Below are 24329 nucleotides of genomic sequence, written 5' to 3'. Positions count from 1 at the left end.
TAACTTTCTTCCCAATAGCACTCAGTTCCCAGCTTCCCCTTCTCCTTTAGGAGACAACCCTAAGCGTTCACCTAAGTACAAAAGGGAAAGACTCAAAGCTCACTTTTGGACTGACTCCAAACTCGATGGGCGGCACAGGCAGCACGGAGTCCACATGAATCTCTACCCCATTAACAGGCGGGACGACGGCCCCTTGTAGCCGCTCGGCCCCTTCCGAGCCCTTTCTGTTTTTCAGAGACCGCTCATTGCCGATGGGTCCTGGTCTGTGTTCCTTGCTCTGTCCAGAGCCTTGTTCTGAGTCCTTGGTGGGAGAGCAGAGGGGTTGAGTCACACATGCTTCCAGGAAGACAAGACCAAGAAGTCCTCTTCTGCCCAGGCCCTGGCCCCCGTGTAAGGGACTTCTAGGTTACCTTGTGCTCAGACTGCTTCTGAGCTTGGTCCTTGTGGCTGTCGGCCTTGGATTCCGCCAGGCCAGGCCCACTCATCTCATCTGGCTTGAGAGTACCATAAGGGGAACTGCGCTGTGAGGAGGTCGCAGACGACTCCCGAGACTCCGCGCTCAAGTCAACACCACTATCTCCCTGGCTGCTCTTAAAACCCTGCTGTGCAGAGCACAAAATGGGTTAGATCCCTGACCCCAAACTGCAAAGCACGAGCATCCAAGAGGCAGCCTGTGGACGCCATCAGCTGCCTTCCTCCCCGACCACCGACATCCACTCCAAAGTCCAGACCTGCCCACGTGACAGTGGCCCATGGCACATACCCCGTGTAATGAATGAGCCAACCCTACCCAATCCTACCCAAGCTCAAGATCACTAGACCCTGCATGGATCTAAGACAAGGGCCGCTAAACTCATTTCCCTCAGAACATACAGGTGCCGGGCAAGCCAGCTCAAAGGCGGTTGTCAACTCAGCTCCTATCCAGGAATCTCCCCTTGCCTCTCTGCTCTTGTACGCACCACACAGAAACTAGAGACCAAAACTGAAGAGGGAGGGTGTCAAGCTAGGGACCACAGTAGGGTGCTTTGTGCAGGCCCAGCGTCGGGGAGTATGCTAGGGCACCAGGGCCCTGGGGTGGTGGCACTCACCTCTGAGGTGCCAGGCTCAGCACTGCTGAAGGCAGTGACAGCTGTCCTCCAAGAGTCGCTGGCGGCGCCCTGCACAGGGAGGGCTGCCAAGGAAGGGAGGGAGGCAAGAGTCAGGGTATCAACGGGGGACAGGAAGCTTGTGACTTCCTTTCCATCAGAGTGAACAGCGACTAAAAACGAGTTAACAGAACACCACTGCCCCCCCCCCCAACCCCTGCAGACGAACGAGCTTTGCGAATGAATCGGACGCAAAGGCACTAATGCAAGAGCTTCTCTCAACAACCAACCTCCTCACACAGCTCTGCCTAACCGGGAGCTCACGAGATCCTCCAGCCTCTGCCTCCCGAGTGCTGAGGTTAGAGGAGTGTGCCAGGATGCTCAGCCACACTCTGGTCTGTCCCACTTCAATTCTGAGTCCAGCTATGCTGACACTCTCCTACGGCTACTTCAAGGCCTTGAACGATGCAGGGAGGTAGAGCTCAACTCTGTGAGCCGCCTGCAAACCTTTCCTAGCATCCAAAGCCCACGAGCCAGAGCCCAGAAAAACACATGCACAGGATGAAGCACACAGGCCGTGGTCTGAACAACTGAGACCCTGCAGAAGCGCTGACCCCTGGAAGACTTCTGCGCTGCACTCAGTCTGGTGCGTGTGGCCTGCCCATTTGGCTATGGGTGTTTCAGGCAATGGTGGCAAGTTGGCTGCCATACACTGGCAGCAGGTAAACAAGTATCCTCCAGCAGCAGAATGTCACTGAGAAGAGCTGTTCTGCATCAGGACCAGAAGATGAGTGACAACTATAAAGACACCGATTTGTAGGAACCCGAGTCATCCATGGTAGCATTCGCTCTAACCTGGACTCAGCCACCGTTCTGCAGGGTGGAATCTCCCAGCTCCCTTACAAATTACAGAAACTCCAGGCAACTGTATGATCTTCTGGGTGCACTGTTGTGCAGGCCCCGCTCACTGCAGGCCTTCAAGAAGAACCTGATCAATTGGAGTGGCTTTATGTTTTAAAGTAAAAGTTTACCAGAAGCACAGCTCTGAGTGGGGCATTAAAAACTAACGGAAAAGCTTTAAGGAAATAAAAATGTAAGAAGGAAGGTGGAGGAAGGTACAACCCTGTCAGTCTGAGCTTTCTCTTTCCACAGGAATCAGCAGGGGGGATTCACAGGGCTTTCTCTATGTCTGGGAAGGGGCCCCCTACTCCCTACTGGCCATCTGTCAATCTTCCACTAGATAAAGAAACAGGATGCCTCCCCGGGGTGGCAGGCGTACAGAGGCTCTGCTAGTCTACTGGAGTCGTACGGAAACCAGGGATGCATCGCCCATCTGTGCCTGCCACACAAGTCAGCTCAGGTGCCACTCAGCACTGACTCTGCCTGGAGTCCTAGAAATAGGCAATGGCTCACTTAGACTGACGGCTCAAGGGTGGGGGTCTCAGAAGGCACCCCACCTCTACTGAGCCAGGCACCCACCTCACCTTGGCTGCTGCTCTCCCAGATCTCAGTGCCCAGGCTGCTGCCAGGCACGGCCACGTCTCCTTGCTCCAGACACAGGCCATTCTGCTTTTTAGCAAAGCGAGGAGGAATCCGTGAGGAAAGGCCTCGACCTTTGACCTGCAGGGGAGGAGAGCTGTTGCAGCCCAGCCGGTGGGACTGCCGGCAGGGCCTCCTAGGAAGGGCCTTGGCCCGTATTACTACTCAAATAGCTTGAGATGCCTGACACTGTCTTCAGAACCCCAGGCTCAGGGTGTACTGTCAGGATTGGCTCCAGGAGCAGGCTGAGAGAAGTGGCCAAATACAGGGTCTAGCCTCAAACACTTGCAGGAACAGGGGCCACCTAGCTAGTCTGGGGCAGTGAGGGAAGAGGAAGACTAGGGGTGCTGAGGCTGATCTCTGACCTGGCTGGTCACATTTTGACTGTTAGATCCTGGACAGGTCAGCCCCCCTGTGACTCCATTTTCTGCTGTCTGTTGCAGGACAGTTGTGACAGGTACCAGGAGACAATGCATGTCTGACAGGTATTGCTCCCTCTGCCCTCTGGCTCAGGGCGCTTACCTGAGCAGCCTGTTCTTTTTTCCTTCTCTCCTCCTCCAGCAGGCGGCGCTGCTTCTTGGTCAGGACTTCGATGAAGCCTTCGCCCACCATGGAGCCTACTTCATTCTCTTCCCCAGGGCTGGAACCACAGTTGTCAATGATAGCATCTGAACCAAAGGTCACAGAAAGAAGAAGGGGAGAGTCACCCAACAGTCACCTGATGTACTACTGCATGCTTGCCTCAGACGTCCACTTACCAAGGAGCAATTTCTCCAATGTCTGTGCAAATCGAGACACGGTGCCCTGCCCTTTCCCTGCCCACGTGAGCAGAGACACTGCAAGCACAACCCACTGGTGCTCAGACAGCACCCGCTGGAGATAGAGGCCTTTAAAGATGCAGACTCACATACCCAGTTCTGTTTCTTGCAAGCTCTGGCTGCCCCTTTTAAGTCGGGGAAGTCATACAGATGTCAAGGCTGCTTTGCAAGGCTGAAGCTATCATAAGACAGGAGTCTGGATTATTTTGCACCACCCTTTACTCCAACTCACTTCCATAGCCCAGGTCAAACTGCTTCCGGGCCTCTTCCTGCTCACCAGCCCTCTGGGCAGCCAAAGAAACCTCTTTCTCTGTTTTCTTACTGGTAGTTTCAGAACCGTCAGAGCTGCCATGAGTGGTCCTCTCCAAGGCATAGGGTGAATGGCTTCCAAGGCCTCCAGGCAAGGCCTCATCTGGAGACCTGCAAAGGAAGGAGGAGCGCATGAACTCTCCGTTACTCGAGGGCTAGAAAAGAGAGTAGGAGAAAACTCTGAATGCACAAGGTCCACACACAGACACAGCAGCTATCTAGTTCCAGTTCCTTCTACTGAGCCGTCATGGGTCACAAGAGCCTGCTCACAGGGCGTTCCACGTGCTGGTCCAGTTCTGTGGGCAGGGTGACGGCTGTCAGAGCACCCTCTTCCCAGCACTCTGTTCCCTCCCACTGCATGCTGCCTTTCACAGACTGCAGTGGGGAGAAGAGGGCAGGCGGAGGCACCCAAGAGAGGGCAGCCAGCCTTTCTGCACTGGGCACAGAGCAGAGAACAGCACAGGCTTTCTCAGCGGCAGGGCTCTTGAGCATTCACGATGCCTTGTCGGGGCTGGAGTTTGGTCACACAAACACTTAAAAAAAAAGAACAGACACTTTCCTGACTCAACTTCTTTGGGGTATGTACACCTGAGTTGTGAACTCTGGATTCTAAGGACAGCAGGGGTGAAACCTCTGCACCCCAGACACCTCAATCTCAATCTGAGGCACTGATTGGGAAGCAAGTTCATATTCTCCCTACAGGCAGCCTGGGCGATGAGCCAATACCCAGTGGGCCACCCTAAAGGCTTCAGTTTCTAGAAAAGCAGGCTCTGGCTGAAAGCGGCCTGCTCCCCTCTGTCCCTAGTGGCTCCAGCCATGTCCAGGCGGCAAGAGAGAAGCAGGGCCACTATGGGCAAGAGCCATCTCCACATGACCAAAGGTGAGTGATGCCTTCTGGCCAGCTCCAAGCAGTAACAAGCAGGCAGACGGCAGAGCTTGCCGGGCACCATACACAGGCAGTAGCCATCAGTGTAGAGTTGAGAATACATCCGGAGGCTGGCCTCTAGGAACACGGGCTAGAGCAGCAGTCACAAGAAGGCCTCTGGGGAGTAGGGCATGGGGAACTTTGGGTTTAGTTGATCAAGCCACAGCAACAACATCAACAATGACACACCATGGAGAAGCAGACAAGCAATGCAGGAGCAAGTGATGGAGACGCTCACACACAGCGGCCAGGGCCGCCTGGCTTGGCAGGGCGTGCATGCATGGACTTGATGCTGCTGCGAACAGGACAACGACAAAGGACCCAAGATGGTGCTGACGTGTTACCTTTTGACTTTCAGAGGCGTCCCACTCTGCTGGCTCTCGCAGCGGGGGGAAGTCTCACCCCCACCTGGCCTAACAGGCTTCTCCCCAAACCCTCCCGGCTCCAGCTTGCGGCTCTGTCTGTCAGCCAGGGGCCTCTGGCTGGAGAAGCTCCTCTTGGCCAGCTCTTTCTTTTCACCCAGACTGGCCCCAGAGAGGCCACCATCCCCTTGTGCTTCAGGTTCAGCTGCGAGGCCTTCTCGCCGCTCCCTACGCTCGCTGAAGTCGCTACTCTCGGAGGCGGTCTCCCACTCTTCATTGGCGTGATCAGAAGAATTCTGGTAGGAAAGCTCTGGGGATCTGTGACCTCCAGGACCACTCTTGTCCCCAGGACAGAGTTTGGACCGGCCTGGCCACTGGCTTGCCAGCAGATGGGACTCTTCTTCAGGTCCCCACAGGCCTAGGGACTCTCGCTCTTGACGGAGGCGCCGGAAGCGAGGGGGCTTGTCTTGACGTGGTGGCCGCCTCCGACGGAAGGGCCTGTTTTCTGCACCTTCAGAATCTGCCCCGTGGTCATCTTGGAAAAAGGACTTCTTGTCCTCCGTGCGGCTGTCCTCAAAAAGCCTGCTGCCAAATGTGTCAGAGTGTCGGTAGGAGTCTGGTATGTAGTCTCTGTCAGTGGCTCGCCGTGGGCCACACGGGTCAGAGGAGCCATATTCCTGCCAGGAGTTGCCTGGGCTCCTGCTCTGCCAGTGGGGAGGTTCTTTGGCAACAAAGGTTCTGCGGCCATAGCTGCAGTTGCTCAGGCGAGGTGGGAGGGCTCTCCCGCATGTCCGGGGTCCCCGGCTGCGGGCGTCTAGACTACCCTGGTCCTCTGTGTAAGTCCTGTTGGAGCGCCATGAGTCCTTCAGGGCGCCCTCGTCCCTCTCTGTGAGCATGCCCTCGTGGCTGGGCTCTGAGCCCCGCTGCCGGCGCCTCTTGGGTAGCTCTTCGTACTCGGAGCCCTCGCTGTGGGTCTCGCTGGCAATGCGCCGTCTTGGCTTGGCTCTGGGGCAGTCTTCTGGTGGGGGGAAGTCACGCAGGCCCCTGCCTCGGTTACTGCGCTGGCCACCACTGTACATGCCACGAGACCCGAGGACGCCTGTGCCACAAAGACCACTTGTACTGCTGCTTGTAGGCCGGCCGCCCCGGAAGGTGAACTCTCTGAAACCACGGCCACGGCTACGGGCCTGGGCCCGGCCCCCAAAGGCCTGCTCCTCATCAATGAAGATCCAGTTGTTTCTCTTGGGTGGCGGAATCTCACTGGCCTCCCTTGAGGGCCTGCTCTCCCAGGTCTTGTCAGTCTTTGCTTCTTCATCCAGCTTGCTAGCCTCATGGCCAAACCCACCCCGGGCAGCAGCCTTATCCTCCAGGGCCGAGGAGGCGTTGGCTAGGGCAGGGTTGTTCTCCTCATCCTCGTCCTCTTCCGCCCTGCACGGGGGTTCTTTCTCTGTGGCCCTCTGTGAGCTCTCCTCTCCAAGGCCCTGCCTGACTCTCTCCAGGGCTTTCTCCTTTTCTTCCACCTTCAGGGCCTTGAGAACAGGTTTCTTGATGGGCCCTGACCTCCGGGTCCTGCCGGGCTGCTCCTGCTGCTGGCCGCTGGAGCTCCGGGGCTCGGGTGTCCACTCGGGCTCTGGGTTTGGCTGTTTCTTGGGGCTCCCTTCCTTCTCCCAAGAGGAAACATGAAAGGAAGGCTCCTGCCGGGGCGCCTCCAGCTCGACACTGTTGGCCATGTCGGCAGCCTTTGGCTGGTGGCCAACATCCCAGCTGCCACACTCTGGCTTTTTCTCAGCCGGGACAAAGTCAGGCTCCAATGGGGAACACCTGAGGTTTGGGGTACAACCCCCAGGAGCACCCACCTCCTGAACATTTTCCTGGGGTGGAAATAAAAGCTCCTGGCCTATTCTTTGAGAAGAGATACAGCTGTCAAAGTCTGCTTGGGCCTTCTTGTCAAAAGCACTCAAGAACTCCTCCCCTCTCTCCTCAAAGAGATCGCGCTGGGCACTTATGCCCCCTGACCTTCCGGGGGAGGCACAGTAAGACCTTTCATTCCTGAAAAGGAACCAGAAAAATCAGTCAATGTGATTGGAGCTTGGTTCCTGGCCTCCATGCTGAACGGGGCTTAGTTTTGCTTTGTTTTGTTTTGTTTTAAAAAGAAAAAAAGAAGTTTTTTAAAAAGAAAAGAAAACACAAACATTTGGTCTAGCTTATGACACGTTGCTCGGTGGGCCTGGAGTCCGTGAGCGTGGAGACGTCAGTGGCGGCTCAGTGCGCCACCCTGGAGACAGAGGAGCTGGCGGTCCCCTGGAGCACTGAACAAGCTGGAGCCTGGGAGTCGTGAGCCTGGGCCTGGGGTGGCAGGGCTCTCAACCCCCTGCCTGGGAGCCCACCCACTGCCCCTTTACTCCATGCCCACCGTCCGACGACCACGGGGTTCCTCCTGTGCCTCAGTCCGGCCATCAGAGAGAGCCACTCACATCACACTCAAGCACACCCGCTCACACTCCTCCCCGCCCGCCCGGGGGCTGTGTCTCCTGGGGTTTGGCCTCTTCCTGGGGCCCTCCACTGGGACTGCGGAGTCTTCCTTCAACCGCAGAGGGAAGCTCACCTGACGTGCATGCCCATGGCCAGAGTGTCGGCAGACTTCGGGTGGGACAGTGAGTAGCCCTTGTTCTGCAGTGCCATGTAGCCCTCTGGGCTCCACACAGGAGCCGGGTCGATGGCGGTCACTTTTCGTTCTTGGAGTGAGGGCACACAGTTTTGATCTTCAGAGCGACAGCCAGTCCCACTGAGGGACTCTTGGGGCATCATGGGTTTCATCAGTCCTGAAGAAGGCAAAGGATCAACCTCTCTCATCTAACACAGAATGTGTGCCAGCAGCCGCAAGGCAGATCACAGCCTCGAAAGACGTAGCTGTCCCAAGGCCACACGGACAGCAGCTACCCCGTACACAACTGAGTCTTTGCTCTGCTCTGACCAGGAGAGCCTGCTGGCATACAGGCATACCATCTGACCCGTGTGTGGCCCCTGGAAGCCAGTGCTGGTTCCCAGAACAAGAATCCACTTGAAAGGTAATGAAAACAATAGAGGGAAGCCAGACCTCAGCCCAGCAGGGCTGGTCAGCCAGCACACCACAACACGGCACAGCTGTATGGACTGTATGAGCCAAATCCCAGCCAGCACTCAGCTTATTTAGACCCTCCTAGGAAGATTTAGACAGGGACTGGACTTCACTTCTTCGTATCCCTGCGGGAAGATGGACAAGGACACTGTACATTGTGTATTTGGAAATTCTGGCTGTTGGGGAGGGAGAGCCTGGAGTGGCCCAGATGGACCAGGACACTGTAATGTCAATCTACCAGCTGCATCGGGCTTCCCCAATCTCGCCACGTCTGCAGGTCTCGTCATCAGCATCCTCTCAGAACCAGGCATAAGACTTTCAATGCTTCTAAAATACTACCAAGTGTTAGGACGCCTGTGTCCTTTGGTACAGGGACTCCTCGGGAAGGACTCCAACAGACAAACCTTAGGAAACCTTTTGTTCCTTTGGGTTTCAAGGAGGGGTGGATTCAAATTCTGCCTCCCAGAAGAATGCAGAGGTCTTCCAGATTAACTAAGACTTGTTGTAAGGGTGGGAAGGCTCTGAGAGGAAGGCCCTGAAAGGTCGTCCTCATGTCTGAACTTAAAACCCAAAATGTCCTGAATGGGTATGAATGTAGTTTACTACAACTGACACTTTCTAGAAGAACACAGATATTAAACTTTATATTTTAATGATTAAAAAAAAAGATAAAAGAAAAATGAATTAAGCACTTGCTGTAGCAAACCTGTAATCCCAGAACTGAGGAGGGAGAGGCAGGCAGATCTCTGAGTTTGAGGTCACCTTGGTCTACAGAGGGAGTTCCAGGCCAACCACACCTACACAGTGAGACACTGTCTTTTGTCTTTTTGTCTTTTTTTTTTTTTTTTTTTTTGGTCTTTTTTTTTTTTTTTCCCGGAGCTGAGGACCGAACCCAGGGCTTGCCTAGCAAGCACTCTACCGCTGAACTAAATCCTCAACCCTGACATTGTCTTTATAAACAAAGAAAAAATTTCAAAATGGGAGCTGGTAAGATGGCTGAATGGGTAAAGGAGCTTTTCCAAGTCTGAGTTTGCTTCCTGGAACCCACACAGTGGAAGGAGACCTTCTGACCACCTGACCCAAAATGAGTAAATACATATTTTTTTTTTAAAAAAGGTGAGGGAAAAAGAAAATACAGAACAAAACGATTTGAGAAGTAAATCCTACTTCCAAAAATACACAGGCACTAAAATTTAAGGGGGTGGATCAGACATTTATGAAGAAACAAGAGAGCTGTGGACATGGTAGCACGGGGGCGACCTCCTTCCTACTGTTCATTTCCACACTTCCGTGCCCCCCCTCCTGTCTCCCGCTGGGAGCAAACCCAGCCTTCTTCAGGACTGGTGCCTTCCTGTGAAATGAACTCAAAGCAAAGTCCATATGGAAGGATCGCCTGCAACCCAGCAAGAGGCTGAGGAGAGGCTGGCACAAGCTCAGAGGTTTCAGACCAACCAACAACACAGTAAGAAACGGGGACAGAGGGAGGACAGGGACACAAGCACCTAAACAACATGAGAACAGAGGCAAACAGAGACCTTTAAAAATATTGTTCTTTGTGTCTGCCTGCATATGTATGTATGCACATCCGCACATATGCACATAAACGCTTGCCTGTTACCTGTAAAGGCCTGATCTGGAGAGGTTACCACGTGTGTGCCGGGAACGCTTAACTGCTAGACCATGTCTCCAGTCCACAAAGCAAAAATCTTATTCAGGGGGCAGGAGTGGGGGACCATGGTGGAAAGCAATTTAGACAGGGTTTCTCTGTGTAGCTCTGTCTTTCCTAGAACTTACTATGTAGACCAGGCTGGCCTCAAAGTCAGAGATCCATCTGCATCTGCCTCCCACTTGCTGGGGTTAAAGGTATGCACCACGATGCCCAACATAACAATAAACCTAAAGGAACAAGTTTTGGCAATTAAAAGCTACAGACTTTCAGTCAGCATCTTCTTACACAGGGAAAGATGCACTACTAAAAACCAGGGTCTGGAAAAGTAAACAGTAAAAAGCTGGAATCAAACAAATAGTGAAGAAACCTGATTGTGCTACTTTTAGCCAAAGTAGCAAAGCCAGAAAATACAACCAATTCCTTTCTATGTGTTTCCTGATACAAGAAGCAAAATCTGACAGTTTGCTGGGTGTAATGGCCCCAGTCTGTAATTTCAGCATATGGAGGATGACCCCAAGAGGACTTCTGTGAATGTAAGGCCAGTCTGGGATACATAATGACTTCTGGACCAGCCTGAGCTAAAGTGAGAGACCATGTCTCAAAAACAAGCAAAAAAGCAGGTGTGCTGGTGAATACCTTTAATCCCAGCACTCGGGAAATACAGACAAGCTGATCTCTTGTTAGTTTGAGGTCAGCATGGTCTACACTGTGAGTTCCAGAACAGCCAGGGTTACAACACACACACCACACACACACACACACACACACACACACACACACACACACACACACACACACACACACACACACAGAGGAAGTTTATTTAATACAGACAAGCTGATCTCTTGTTAGTTTGAGGTCAGCATGGTCTACACTGTGAGTTCCAGAACAGCCAGGGTTACAACACACACCACACACACACACACACACACACACACACACACACACACAGAGGAAGTTTATTTATAAAGCCACAACCGGGGCTGGGGATTTAGCTCAGTGGTAGAGCGCTTACCTAGGAAGCGCAAGGCCCTGGGTTCGGTCCCCAGCTCCGAAAAAAAGAACCAAAAAAAAAATAAATAAATAAAAAAATAAAGCCACAACCACACTGGATATTTATTTATTTATTTTTGGAGCTAGAGTTGAACCCAGGTCCTCATGAATATTAAAAGAATGGGCACTAAGTTAAACTCCCAATCCTGTGGCAAACAATCTTAACACCGTCAGTAACTGATCACAGGGATTTTAAAAATGAATGATCTGTATAACACAATTGGCAAACGCAATTTTACGGACTACTTCAATATGACTGGTGAGAAAGAGACTGAGACCACCTAAGAGTCTAGCCTGTGGTACCACCTGACAGTGAAACAAACAACATTGAAAACAGCACTATAAATATCCTATTGAGGGGTTGGGGGTTTAGCTCAGTGGTAGAGCCCTTGCCTAGCAAGCACAAGGTCCTGGGTTCAGTCCTCAGCTCCGAAAAGAAAGAAAAAAAAGATCCTATTGAAGTGAGGAGAGACAAGTGAGCACCCAACAGTGTTAGCTACAAAAGGAAGCACACGGTAAGACAAAAGCTTGATGAACCCCAAATATGGTTTTAGAGAAAAGCATTAGAGCCACTTTGGGCAGGAACAATCATGGCCAGAGAGACCCAAAGGCAAGGACATGGGGCCACAGCTGAGGACACACACGTTCATACTCATGCCAACATTGTTTGTTTTGGTTTGCCTTCTTTGAAGACAGTCTTAATACTTAGCCCAGGCTGGCTTCAACCTCACCATCTTTCCATCTCAGCCTCTCAAGGGCTGAAATTACAACATGTCTACCCCACACTCAGGCCCCAATAGCTTTCTGACAGGTGCAGAAGAATTGTGTCTTTATCTTTGTAAAACTCAAGACCAGTCAGACGGCCTGACAAAGGGGCCAGCCTGGACCACAGTGGGTCTAACCCTGCTGGTGATGTTCCTTCACTGTCCATTCCCTGGGCTCCCTGGGCTCACCTGAAGGATGCAGGGCTGAGGGGTAGAAGTCCACGGGTGTGCGCGTCGGGGTGATGCGCGGGTCCATGTAGGAGGGCATCATCATCCACCGTGGGTCAAAGCCCAGCATCTGGGGGTGGTGTGGGTAGAAGGTACGCTGGGGGTGAGAAGGTGGGGGGTACACCGGCTGCCAGTGTTGCATCTTGTACAGCTGCTCCTGGGGGAGAGGACAAGCAGTGAACAATAAGGGCGGGGCATGCAGGTGCTCAGGGCAGTGCCCTCCACAACAGGCACACAAATGCCCCTAAACAGAAAGCCAGAAAGAAGCATGCCCACAGCTCGCGGGCCTGTTCCTACTCTCAGGCCGAGGTCCCTCGGAGCTGGATGGAGTCATGTTGATGTCACCACACAGGCTGTGTGCACCTGTGGGAGCCCCATCAGATGAGGATTTCAGTTTGACTCAAAACCTCATAGAATCGGATGCACTTCCTACCAGGAATGCGCATGACTTCTATCTATAGCTATGCGTGTACTTTCCACATTTGCTGGCCCCAGGCTTCAGAAGAGCCTCCAGCACCTTCCCTGCTTTCTGCCCAACAGCCTGATCCCACAAGGTTATCGGCAGCCTACAGGGTTCTGTCAGACCTTGCCTCCTTGACTACTCCTCCACAATGCACTCCGCTCTCTGCTTCACAGTCCCATGGGCCCCTGGTCGACCATGGGAAACCCTGGACCTTGGACTATGATGCTCCTCTCCCCTTCATCCTCAAACTAAGTTTCCAGCATACACCTGCTCCCTCTAGAAAGAAGCTGCTACCAGACCTGACCAGATTCCCAGTGTGTGCTCCAACACACACTCCCGGCCCTTTCTCTGCTCTCACAGTAGCAGCCTCTCTAACTAAACCGTAGGAGTCGGTCAATCTGTATAGCTTGCTGGGGGCACTGTGCTCTGAGGTGTCTGAACAGACACAAACCATCGTGCTTATAAAGCAGTGAGACTCCACCCAATCAGCCATGAATCTAAAACTCAGGATTCCTGTGTTAGATCAGACTTCAAGGATAAACTCCACTGACCTGCCTAGTCCACTCTGGGAACAGAACAGCCTCGCTCCCGGCCTGCTGCTGGGGTGCAACTCTTGCAGGCTGCTGTCAGTGCTCACAGCATGTCTCTGAGGGGCGCTCAGTCACTGCGGTTCATTGATGTGAGGATTTGGGGAGCTAACTTCTCAGTCTACACAACACCCTCTGGCTAAACTGCAGTCCCTGAGGACTGGACCAGCCTGGCCCGGCTGCCCTGTCGTTCTCACACACTCTTGAGGAGAAACACACACGGCCACCCCCACCTCCCATCCCTACCAAGAGCAACTGGTGCTGTCTGGTTCGGCAGGTGTGACCGCTAACACTGCCCACTGTGCCTCCACTCCAGCCTCGAGTGACTGTGCGTACTTACATACCAACACCATGCCTCCTACGACCCCAAAGCAGAGAAACAGGGATGGGGTACAGGAAATGAAAAGAGATCCCTGGTCTCTAAGGCACACCCGCTCAGAAACAGTTTCAGATGAAAACACTGTAAGCCAGCGGCTGGGCTTCCAGCACCTACCCCATCATCTCAGTCTCCGTCAAAACGCATGGTTCCTACGGCTGCTGCTCCCTTGCATGCTGGGCACCAAACACTGAACCCAGACCTCACTCTGACGGTGAGCTACATCCCTGTCCCAATGACTACGCAACTGCTACCAGGCCGCACCAGCAGAGATCACCAGGCCCCAGGGACTGCTATGGTGGCGCCCTCCAGAGCAAAAATGCAGGCCCCTTTCAAAGTTTCACAAGCCGACACGGGCAATGCTCTAACACACTCCTAGGTGCCACTGGGTGCTGAGGCAAGCACCCAGTCTCTCCAGTTTACCAAAGAAGAGAGCAGACTGATGACTGACATTACCCACCTCAGCTACCCAGCGTTTGGGTGGGAGCCCTGGCTCTCCAACACGAACCCTACAAGATGGACATCCTCAATCCAAAGCTGACTTGTCCTTCTCCAGGAACCCTGAGACAGTGCAGAAGGCTACAGAGGCCTCAGAAGCACCACTGTGTTTAAAGGGGACCAGAGGGATGCTACTGAGTGACTCCCCACAAGCCGCAGCAAATGCAGCTCAGAGAGCACAGGACTCAGTGTGTAAGAGTTTGAATCACGCACGGAGCCTCTACTGATGGGAGATTTTCCAGGTACTGAGGTGTCACCTCTGGCCTCTGTAATGGCGGCCGTGATGTAAGGAAGGGTACTGCTACTTCTTTAAACTGGAAGTGACGGGGCAGGCATCTGCTCTGTGGTTAAGTCCATTAGTTTACCTGCTGTTGCTGCTGTTGCTGTTGCTGCTGCTGCTGCTGTTGTTGTTGCTGCTGCTGCTGCTGCTGTTGCTGGCGCTGGAAACGGGGAGGAAGGGACTTCTGGTACTTGCTGAACTCCTGTGCAGGGGACCCAGCCTCCCGGACTTCCTCCTCGATGCTGCTACTGCTGCTGCTGCTGCTGTTGTTGCTCTGAGCCACTGTTGGGGACGTTGCAGGTGTCTCTTCCAAGAACATGGTGGGTGCTTCTTGCACAGGGAATTCTGGGGAGCCTAGAGAAAAGGGAAGGAAAAGTCTCAGCGAGCTCACAGGAGCGCAGCCAACTGTGTGGTGAAGAGCAAGGGCTTCGGTCAACCGCCGCACACACTCCACTGGGGACCAAGTCACCGACCCAGGTGTAGTGGCCTCCACCCAGTGCTCTGTGGGCTCATGAATTTCTCACAAAGCACAGAGAGAGGGTCCTACCCCAAAAACAACAACAATAACAACAACAACAACACAGGAGCGGAGAGAGCAGCGCAAACTCAGTGACCACTTGCACATTCATCATCCGAACACAAAGGATTCAACGAACGCAGGTGGGAAGCCTGAGTCTTTCCTCAGCCCTGCTTGTTCAACGCAGTCTGAGTGCTGAGAGCAACCGTGTCTCCTCACCAGAACTTGAGGAAAGATCCAGTGAGATCCTGCACTGAATAGAGACCAACTAACAGCTTGTTCAAAACAGTTTCTGCACAGCCATGACCATAAGCACTGTGGCGGGCAGTCTCTACTCAGGCTGCAGAGAGCTGGCGTCATGAGGACACGGGCACGTCCCCGACACCGGAAGGGTACTAATAGCATAAGATGGCCACACACCTCGACACGTGTGGTTTACAGGACTTTACAGGGGCTGAAGCTCACGAGAGTCAGTCTCCCTGAGCTGACTGGGGGGACTGTCACAGAATATAGCCAATGGAGGACGTCTTCAGTCCTGCGGCTCATTACAGACGGCAGCCACTCCTATTGGAACTGTTACTGCCAGAAGTATATCCAACATTTGGAAAGACCCCTTCTCGTTTCCCGTGAAACAATGCTCCCCTTTTTCCACAGGCTCCCTGCCACACGTTTGGTTGAGCAGCACAGGAAGCAACAATGACAGCAAGATGGAGTCTCTGTACGCCACAAGCTTCGAGTAAGGCACCTGACACGGGCATCACAGTCTGGCAGGCAGGCACACAAACTTTTGGGGGGATTTATTTTATTTGAATTTATGTGCATGATGTATGTGCCTGGCAGCTAGTGAGACCAGAAGAGGGCATCCGATCTCCTGGATCTGGAGTTAGAGATGGCTATGAGCCACCACATGCATACTGGGAACTACACTCAGATGACCGTGAGAACGACCCGGGCAGCCACTGGGCTCCGTCTCCATTACCCACATTTTGAAATGAATTTACATCTGTGTCTGTGTTAGCATGCATGCAGACATCATAGCACAATGGAGGTCAGAGAACGATTTGCGGCTACGTGTTCCACCACGGGTCTATCAGGCTTAGTGACAATCTGAGCTACCTTGTCAGTCTGACACGTCTATAGATGAAGATCTATAGATGGTTTGTAAACATGTGAGACATTTACCCAGATCATTAAAAAGTCAAGATGGGGGGTTGGGGATTTAGCTCAGTGGTAGAGCGCTTGCCCCCTGGGTTCAGTCCCCAGCTCCGAAAAAAAGAACCAAAAAGAAAAAAAAAAAAGTCAAGATGGGGTGGCAAGATGGCTTAGTGCAATAGGAAGAATTGACTCCACAAAGCTGTCCTCTGACCTACACACACACACACACAGACACACACACACGCACATGCACACACACACATGCACGCGCGCACACACACACACACACACACACACACACACACACACACACACACAAATTAAAAATTAGACCAACAGCTGACGTGGGACCAGACAAGGTCCCAGGCCCACATCTGTCACATGCGTGTGTGCATGTGTTTAAGACTGGGTCTTATCAACTGCTCTGGAACTCTATACAGACCAGGCTGACATTAACTCACAGAGAGCCTGTCTCTGCCTTTTCCCAGCATAATGTGCTTTAGCCACAGGTCTGGCAACCTCATGGCCAGTGAAGCAGAGTCAACAGTTCAAGGCTCCCGGCTGTGGGGTATAAGGAGTCCTCTCACCTTTACGGACAACAGGGCCGTTCTCTGGTGGGGAGAGCTTCTCAATGCCCGGGGATCGGGGGACCTCCTTTTCCACTGGTTTCGGTGTCTCACTGGCCTTCTGAGCCTGCCTGCACTTCTGGTCTAGCTGCTTGAGTTTGGCAGCACAGGCAGCTAGCCTTTCCTCCCGGGCCCGGCGCTCCTCTTCTTCCCTGCGCTTTCGGGCTCGTTCCACGGCCTCGGACATCTCTGACTGGATGAACTTCTGCCGTGGGGGTGGCTTGTCCTCCTTGTCCTCGATGGACTGTGGGCGGAACATGCTGCCCATTGTGGGCTTCTGTCAAAACGAAGGAGGAGGTAAGGGTCAGAAGCCTGAGTCCATGGCTCGTTCCTCCCCCCCAGGCCCCACACTAGGAAAACAGTAAACGATGTTCTCAGTGACTCAAAGGGGCACAGGGCTGGTGATTCCACAGGAGCAGAAGGTAACATGCACCCTTCCTGAGGCACAAAGGGCTCCATGAGAATCCATGAGCCCTGTGTTGTGGCTTCAAACCCAAGCATCTACAGCAATGAGAAGGCGAGACCACAAAGATCTCTTTCGGGTACTTTCTCCATCCCTAGGTCTCCTGCTGGCTGCCAGTTACAATAAGAAACACATGGGAATTAAGGAGTTCCTCCTAAAAGCTACGTTTTCAGATCCAGAAGCAAGTCCGATGAGGAGAGAGCCTGGGGTGCAGTGCGGAAGCTCAGATGCACCATTTCACACTGCTCACTGCACAAGAAACTATCCTTTCACTTTGCAATGGAACAAAACATCTACCCATGCTGCAGAAATGGCCACCTACGCCCCAGTTCACAGCTCACCTCACAATGTGTGTATGTACACGTGAGGGCTATCGGCTTAGCGGCCAGAAGAGGGCGTCGGGTCTCCTGGAGGCACTTGTGAGCTGTTGAACCTGGGTGCTGGCAACCAAGCTCAGGTCTTCTGGCAGAGCAGAAGACACCACCTGAGCCATCTCTACGGGCCCTTCCACTGGAAAAAACAATTCTGTGTACGTGTGTCTGTGCACATGCACATGTGTATGTGCATTACATATACAGCTCTGGGGAGCTTGTTCTCCCTTTCATCGTCTAGTCCTGAGGCCCTTACTCAAGTAAGTCACCAGGCTTGGCAGTTGCCTCCTGTACCCACCAGGCCATTCTGACAACCCGCCTTTGTGCAGTCTATTGTTTTTTTTTTTTAAGATTTATTTTATTGGGCTGGACAAACTGCTCACCAGTTAGAAGCACTTAGCTCCTCTAGTGGACCCAGACTCAAGTCCCAGCATCTGTATGACAGCCCCGACTGTCTGACTCATTCCAGTTCCAGGGCATCCAGGCATGCGTGTGGTGCACAAATATCTAACTGCAGTCAAAATACCCATGTACAGGAAACATTTGTAAAGATTGATTTTTATCGGTATGTAGTTGTGTCTGCATTGGGTATGTGTACTTGAGTGCATATGCCTGGAGAAACCAGAGGTGTCCAGATCTACCTGAAGCTGGAGTGACAGGCAGTTGTGGGCCACCTGACTTGAGTGCTGAGACTTCAACTTGGGTCCTCTGCAAGAGAAGCATGTGCTCTTACCCACTGAGCCATTTCTTCAGTTCGCTTTTCTGTATTCTTAAACCTGATCCTCTCCTGCCCAAAGACCTAAGCAGGCTCAGAGGGTTCACAGTCACTGTGAGGCCTTCAGCAACACGGCATCTCCAGGTCGGAAGGCACAATGTGGTTTCACATGTGTCCTCTGCAGCCAGCACAGAGCCCAGGAACACGGAGAAGACAGGAGGAAGGCCTGGGCACTGGCCGCAAGGGCCACTATGTTTTTCCAGGGAATTCAATGTCCTTCTCTGTTTCCCAGCACTAGATAACTGACAAATCACTGGGTGTGGCAGGAGAGGTGGACGTGTCAGCTGCCAGGGAGTCAGTCTCCCGTGGGGGCAGCCAGAGCCCAGCAGGGTTCGAGAGGTGCACTGTGAGTGGTGGCTTCATTTGAGACGAGCATAGGATAAGGGTGTGGCACTGTGCAGCAAAGGTGACCCGAGTGGGTTTGGGGCGGTCACCTGTGCAATGTGAACTGTTCACACACAACAGCCGACCAAGGAAGCATCAGTGTCAGGACAACATGGTTTCTGCTGGAGGAAGGAGGGGCTGAGGGGAAAAGCACTTAACTGTACAATCATGAGGACCCAAGTTCTAATTCCAGAATCCAACAAAGCCAGATGCACAGTGTGAGTGACTGTAGCCCATGTTCCAGGCCCGCTAGTCAGGCATACCCATCAGAAAAACCACCAACACCCTCTCTTAAACTGGGCGGAGAGCAGAGATGGACACCAAAGCCGACCACCGGCTTCCACAGTGGAACCCAAGCTCCTACGCGCGCACACACACACACACACACACACACACACACACACACACACACTATAATGAGAATATAATTACATTATACAATACAGTAGGCTTTCAATGCAGACAGGACCGGAGACGGAACAGTCAGAGGCCATGTGTGGCCCCGTCCTCCCCAGTGAGAAGGCCCAAGAGCAGTGACATCCAATAGTAAGGAGCACTCAAAGGAAGCACAGTTCTTAAAAACACTGACCCAGACAGCAGGACACCCAGTGGATGAATTTTCCCTCAGGCAGCAAGGAAGAGCTCAAACTAAGATAAGAAACTGCCAAGGACCTGAGTTAGGGAAGTTAAATCAAAGATAGCATAGCCTGTCTCACACTAGACATGAGAGATCATCAACTGCTCAAACAGATGGATAAATTGAAAGTATGACGAACGGGGCCAGCGAGATGGCTTGGCAGGTTAAGGTGCTTGCTGCCAAGTCTGGCAATCTGAGTTCAGTCCCCAGACTCCCAGAAAGGTGGTCGTGAAGAACTGACTCCATGATGCTGACCTCTGACCTCCACATGCTTCCCCCTACACACACAGCACACGTACAGATGCACACAAGGTTTTAAAGACAACAGGCTGGCCGGTCTCAGCATTCTCCCCACGTTTCTCTATCATGGGAGAGAAAAGGACTGTCCGGTGTAAGCCTTGGCAAGATTGCATTCACCAAGAGACCAAAGTGCCAGTCACCAGAGCCAAGAGAAATCCAGAAAACAGCCCAGACGATCCGGTCAAAGTCAGAAACCCATGGGCCTGACAATGAGCAAGCCTCTGACCAAGGCAACCTGAGGGGCCCACCCTCTTCCAAAGCATCCGGGCAAGCGCTGAGGAATGAGCAAGATGTCAAGTGACTCACAGGTGACGTCACACATAGAGGGCTGCAGCAGGATCACCGCCCGCCCAGTGAAACAGAAACACACATTTGCAGATTTGACTCTAGAACTTAAAAAACAAACAAATGGAAAAAAAAAAAAAAAAAAAACAACCAACCACTGTCTGGACAGGAAGAAGACACTAGCATGGCCTGCAGTGAAAGCCTCAACAGGTAGGTGGCGCACTCCTCAGTCGGCTAGGAAAACAGACGGATTTTTGAGGGGAGGGGGAGTTGGGTGGGAGATGATGACAGGGTTTCGCTGTGCATTCTTGGCTGGCCTTTAATTCACTATATAGACCATTTTGGTCTTGAACTCACAGAGATCCACCTGCTTCTGCCTCCTGAGTGCTGGGACTAAAGGCATATGTTACCATGCCCACACAGTCTTCATACTGAATTCCATTTCAAATAAGGGAGGGCTAGGCACAGCGCAGGAAGCAGAACCTGTGTTTTGAAGCGAGACAATTTATGCTTCGATCTCTGGGAACCACATAAAGATTAAAGAAGAAAACCAACTTCATGAAGCTGTCCTCTGACCTCCACACGCATACCATGACACGTATGTCAGCACACCACCACATGGAAAATAAAATTAAATTTAAAAAGAAAGGAAAAAGGGAGAAGAAACATGACCCAGCACTTTCTGGAAAACCAGCCATGACATCAACATAGTACACGCTCTTGAGACAGTAGCTGGACGCCCCATCGCCTTCAGGAATGCTCAAGTGGATTGGTGTGTGTGTCCGTGTGTGTCTCTGTGTCCATGTGTGTCCGTGTATGTGTCTGTGTCCGTGTGAGTCTCTGTGTCCGTGTGTCTCTGTGTCAATATGTGAGGGTAAGGAGAAAGAGCATGCGTTCACTAAGTGCCCATGTATACACCAGGGCTGCAGGGAAACAGCCAGGTACAGACCCTGGGACCACAGTACCTGGTAGTCGGGGCCTGAGGCCCAGCTGTGAAGCTTCCTGGAAGGAGGCTGAGGCTCTGGCACCTTTCGGACGACACGGGACACACCTGCTGTTCCACTCCAGTCTTTTCCTTCCTCCTGAGTGCGCTTGGCATCGGTGCTGTCTGCAGAGCTCAGCGACAATGCTCTCTGACGCCTGGGGTCCCAATTGTTCCTAGGACAAATGGCAACCGTTAGGTTTCCCCAGACAGACAGGCCTGGCTGACTCCACTGGTCAGGGGCCTCTGGGGTGAAGAGAACTATTACACCACTTTATAGACTAATTTCCTTCAACACTGCAATCACCAAAATATGTGAAATGCCAAAATTCAGGTCCAAGTCACCATCAGTCATAAAGCCCTGGGAGAGGCCGGATCACTCGCACCTAAGGAGCTAGGAACTGGGGCTTCAGAGCCAGCTCTGTGGTTAAGAGCACTGGCTGCTTTTGCAGAGGACCTAGGTTCAATTTCCAGCACTCAGGTAGCTCACACCTGTTTTTAACTCCAGTTCCAGGGAATCTAACGCCCTCTTCTGATCACAGACACACGTGCGTGCATGTGGTACATGGACATATTTGCAGGCAAAATACCCATAAGGGAAAAGTTAATAAAAAATCTTAAGAACGGGAACTGGGCCTCAGGGAGAAGAAAGGAGCTGCTACCTCGGGGAACGGCAGGGCAGGGGGCTGTGCCTCCAGGCACCCTATCACTTCCCCTGGCTCTGCCTAGGGCAGGGCAGGGGCCCAGGCAGGGTTCTGCAAAGGTGCAACAGGCAGATACTAAAGGGCCACCACAGGGATTACAGGAAGCCACCAGTGTAGAAAAGGAGACAGTCCCACCCGGGCTGCTGTAAAGGCTGTGAGAGAGGGCGTGCTGGGCAGAGCGAAGAGCTGGGGCTAAACTAAACACAACCAAAGTCTCTCTCTCTCTCTCTCTCTCTCTCTCTCTCTCTCTCTCTCTCTCACACACACACACACACACACACACACAGACACACACACAGACACACACACACAGACACACACACAGACACACACACACAGACACACACACACACACACACGGTGACAAGTGGCTGGAGAGGCACACAGAATACAGAAAGATTAACAGCTGCCAAGGAAGCTAGGCATAGTGGCACATGCCTGTAATCCTAGCACACAGAGGCAGACAAACTCTATATGAGTCTGAGGTCTGCCTAGTCTACAGAGTGAGTTCCAGACAGCCAGAGCTACTCAGAGAAACCCTGTCTTAAATTAAAAAAGGAAAAAGAAAAAAAGAAAGGAAGAGAAGTGTTGGTAACTTCTGACTTGACCTTTGAGAATGGTCTTAGCCTCCCGGAACCAAACCGAGATCTTAGGAGATACAGCTACATATGTGTAGGGTGCACCGCAGGAGGCGGGGCAAAGGGAAGGAGACACACAGCCTGACCCTGGGAGCCAACCATGCACACAACAATAAGAAAGCTGTCCGAGGAGACGCCAAAGCTCCAAGTGCATCCTGGGAGCAGGACGTAAGTCGGGTATCGATACCCCTAAAATGCAAGCCAGTAACCACTGCTGATGTTAAGATAAAAATAGCAATGAGACATGCCTCCGTGTTTAAAAGCACTCGCTGCGCCCGCAGGGTGACTCACGATCACCTGCAACCCTGGCTCCAGGGAAGCACTGCCTCTGTCCTCTGCAGGCACCTGCCACCTCGCACGCGCACACGCGCGCACACAATTTTAAAACATAAAATAAAATGAAAAATAAAACCCTAAGTACAATGTCTTATTTTCCAAAGGGCACTAGGAAAGCTAGTCCAATGGGAAGGATCCCAGAGAGAGAGAGGAGGCGGACTGAATGCGGGCACTCTGGTGTGCATTGCTGAAGAAGCCGGTCTCTGAGAGTTCATGGGTTAACAAAGATGAGCCTTCGGTGGTATCCCACAAAAGCTTTTCAGGGTGCCACACCCACGACCATCAGAGGGAAATTACGTGCAGAGATTTAAGGACCAAGACAAACGACCAGACAGTCAAGCCTGGATGCATGCTGACTGGTTCCTGCATGCTCTCTTGAGCAGGCCTCTTTCCTGCTGCCATGGAAACCAGAAACTGCTCCTAGCACAGTGACCACCAGGCAGCAGCGTGAACTACCCGGTGCGAACTAGCCTGTGTGGGGTTGACAGCGCCACGCTAGGAACTGGAGTCGGGGTACTCACCACTTTGACCGGCCATCTTTCACGACGTCCTCCTCATCCTCATCGTCACTGAACTTGAGTTTCTCAGAATAGTCCACTTCCTCGTGGAGGCCTGCAACGGCAAAAGGACCCAGGAAGGTGAGAAAATACAAGGACAGTGTCCCCAGTGCGGCACAGACACTCTACAATTCCAACCTGTGGTGCTCCATCTGAGGTGAGGAGCTGCCTACCCCGCCCAGCTGCAACTCCTGACTGAGTCCTAGGTAAAAGCGATGGGAGGTGCCACAGACAAGACACCCTCCCTATGTGGCCCCCTAACTCACAGTTGTGGGTGCTTCAGAGTGTTGAGCCTGAAACTGTATGTAATCCAAGGCAAAAGAAAGGGAAACCAGATGGGGGTCTACCTCTACAACACAGACACTCTGTCAGAGAGGCTGTGAGTGTCCCCTGCCCCACACCCCGAATGGCACAGGCAGGGAAAGTCTGCAACCGATGTACAAAATGTGGTGGGTCCTCATAGCACCCTGTATTGTTGGGTTGTGAATATGAATGTGGATGACTGGGGAGATACATCTGTGCACGCACACACACACACACACACACACGCACACGCACACGCACACGCACACGCACACGCACACACCAAAGACAAACACGGGTGTCTGTATGCTAGTCAGACATTAGCAAACTGAATCTCAGCATGTAAAAAGTGGAGAATTTCGAATGGAGAAGGTTATTAACACATGTGCCATGTTGTCGAGACAAAGAAGGGAAGTCCTATGAAAATGTGCATGAGATCTACCCGCTAACACTTACAAAACCAAACCCAAAATGCTCAGCAAACTAAACCACAGGGGAAAGTCAGCATCTCACCTCTGGGTGACGTACGACCTTAGCACCACTCTAGAAACACTACAGCATACATCAGGAAAAAGGCATAGAAACTGGCAGAAAAGACAGCTGTGTGTGTCTCACACTGAAGCATTTGCTTAGCTTGAAGCCCCAGGCTCCATCCCCAACACCACAAAAACAGCAATCCTAAAATTTATTATTTAATTAATGTAAAACAGTTTTATGTCTATTTTTTGGAGCAGAGTCTATGTAGGCCCAGTGGTCCTGGAACTCTCTTTGTAGACCAGGCTAGACCCACCTCCCGATCGCCGGGACTAAAGGCACATGCCACCACACCAGGCTCATGAAACATAGGTTTAAAGGGTCAGGGATGTAATTTAGTGGCACATAACCAGCAAACCACGAGTGAGGTCCTGGGTTTGCTCTCCAGCCCCATCAAACCAAAGCACCTTTATTTACAAGTGACATGAGAGTTCATACAGAAAAGCCTAGGTCACGAAAAAAATAGTAAGGCTGGTGGCCCTGTTCTACGAAGACCAATGGAAAATCCAGCTGATATTTGTTTTTTAAAAAAAAAAAAAACTTCAAAATGATGGGGGGTAAATGCACTTACAGTAGTATCTAAAACAAAGTACCTGAAAACTATTTTCTGTATTTATTTGCTTAGGAGACACTGTCATGTGTCACAGGCTGTCCTTGAACTTGCTATGCAAAGTCCCATCCACTTGCC

General features: G+C 52.3%; 1 protein-coding gene across 11 annotated transcripts in view; it reads right to left on the bottom strand.

Annotated features, from left to right (window-relative positions):
* Nucleotides 1-24329, bottom strand: part of Prrc2b (proline-rich coiled-coil 2B) — an 85838-nt gene that overhangs the window by 14290 nt on the left and 47219 nt on the right. For 3 of the 11 annotated variants that reach the window (XM_006234005.3, XM_039104756.2, XM_039104754.2), the window contains exons 10-22: nt 22769-22859; nt 20553-20745; nt 16334-16649; nt 14160-14428; nt 11832-12027; nt 7644-7860; nt 5021-7087; nt 3675-3862; nt 3147-3292; nt 2570-2705; nt 1089-1171; nt 411-602; nt 104-301 (exon numbers count right to left, since the gene is read on the bottom strand). In XM_006234005.3, the coding sequence (XP_006234067.1) occupies nt 104-301; nt 411-602; nt 1089-1171; nt 2570-2705; nt 3147-3292; nt 3675-3862; nt 5021-7087; nt 7644-7860; nt 11832-12027; nt 14160-14428; nt 16334-16649; nt 20553-20745; nt 22769-22859 (4292 nt within the window). 11 annotated transcript variants of the gene reach the window in all.

The sequence above is a fragment of the Rattus norvegicus genome, chromosome 3 (assembly GCF_036323735.1).
Source record: "Rattus norvegicus strain BN/NHsdMcwi chromosome 3, GRCr8, whole genome shotgun sequence".
NCBI classification, from domain to species: domain Eukaryota; kingdom Metazoa; phylum Chordata; class Mammalia; order Rodentia; family Muridae; genus Rattus; species Rattus norvegicus.
Note: the sequence above shows the minus strand (reverse complement) of the source record. Positions and strands in the feature narration are given on the sequence as shown.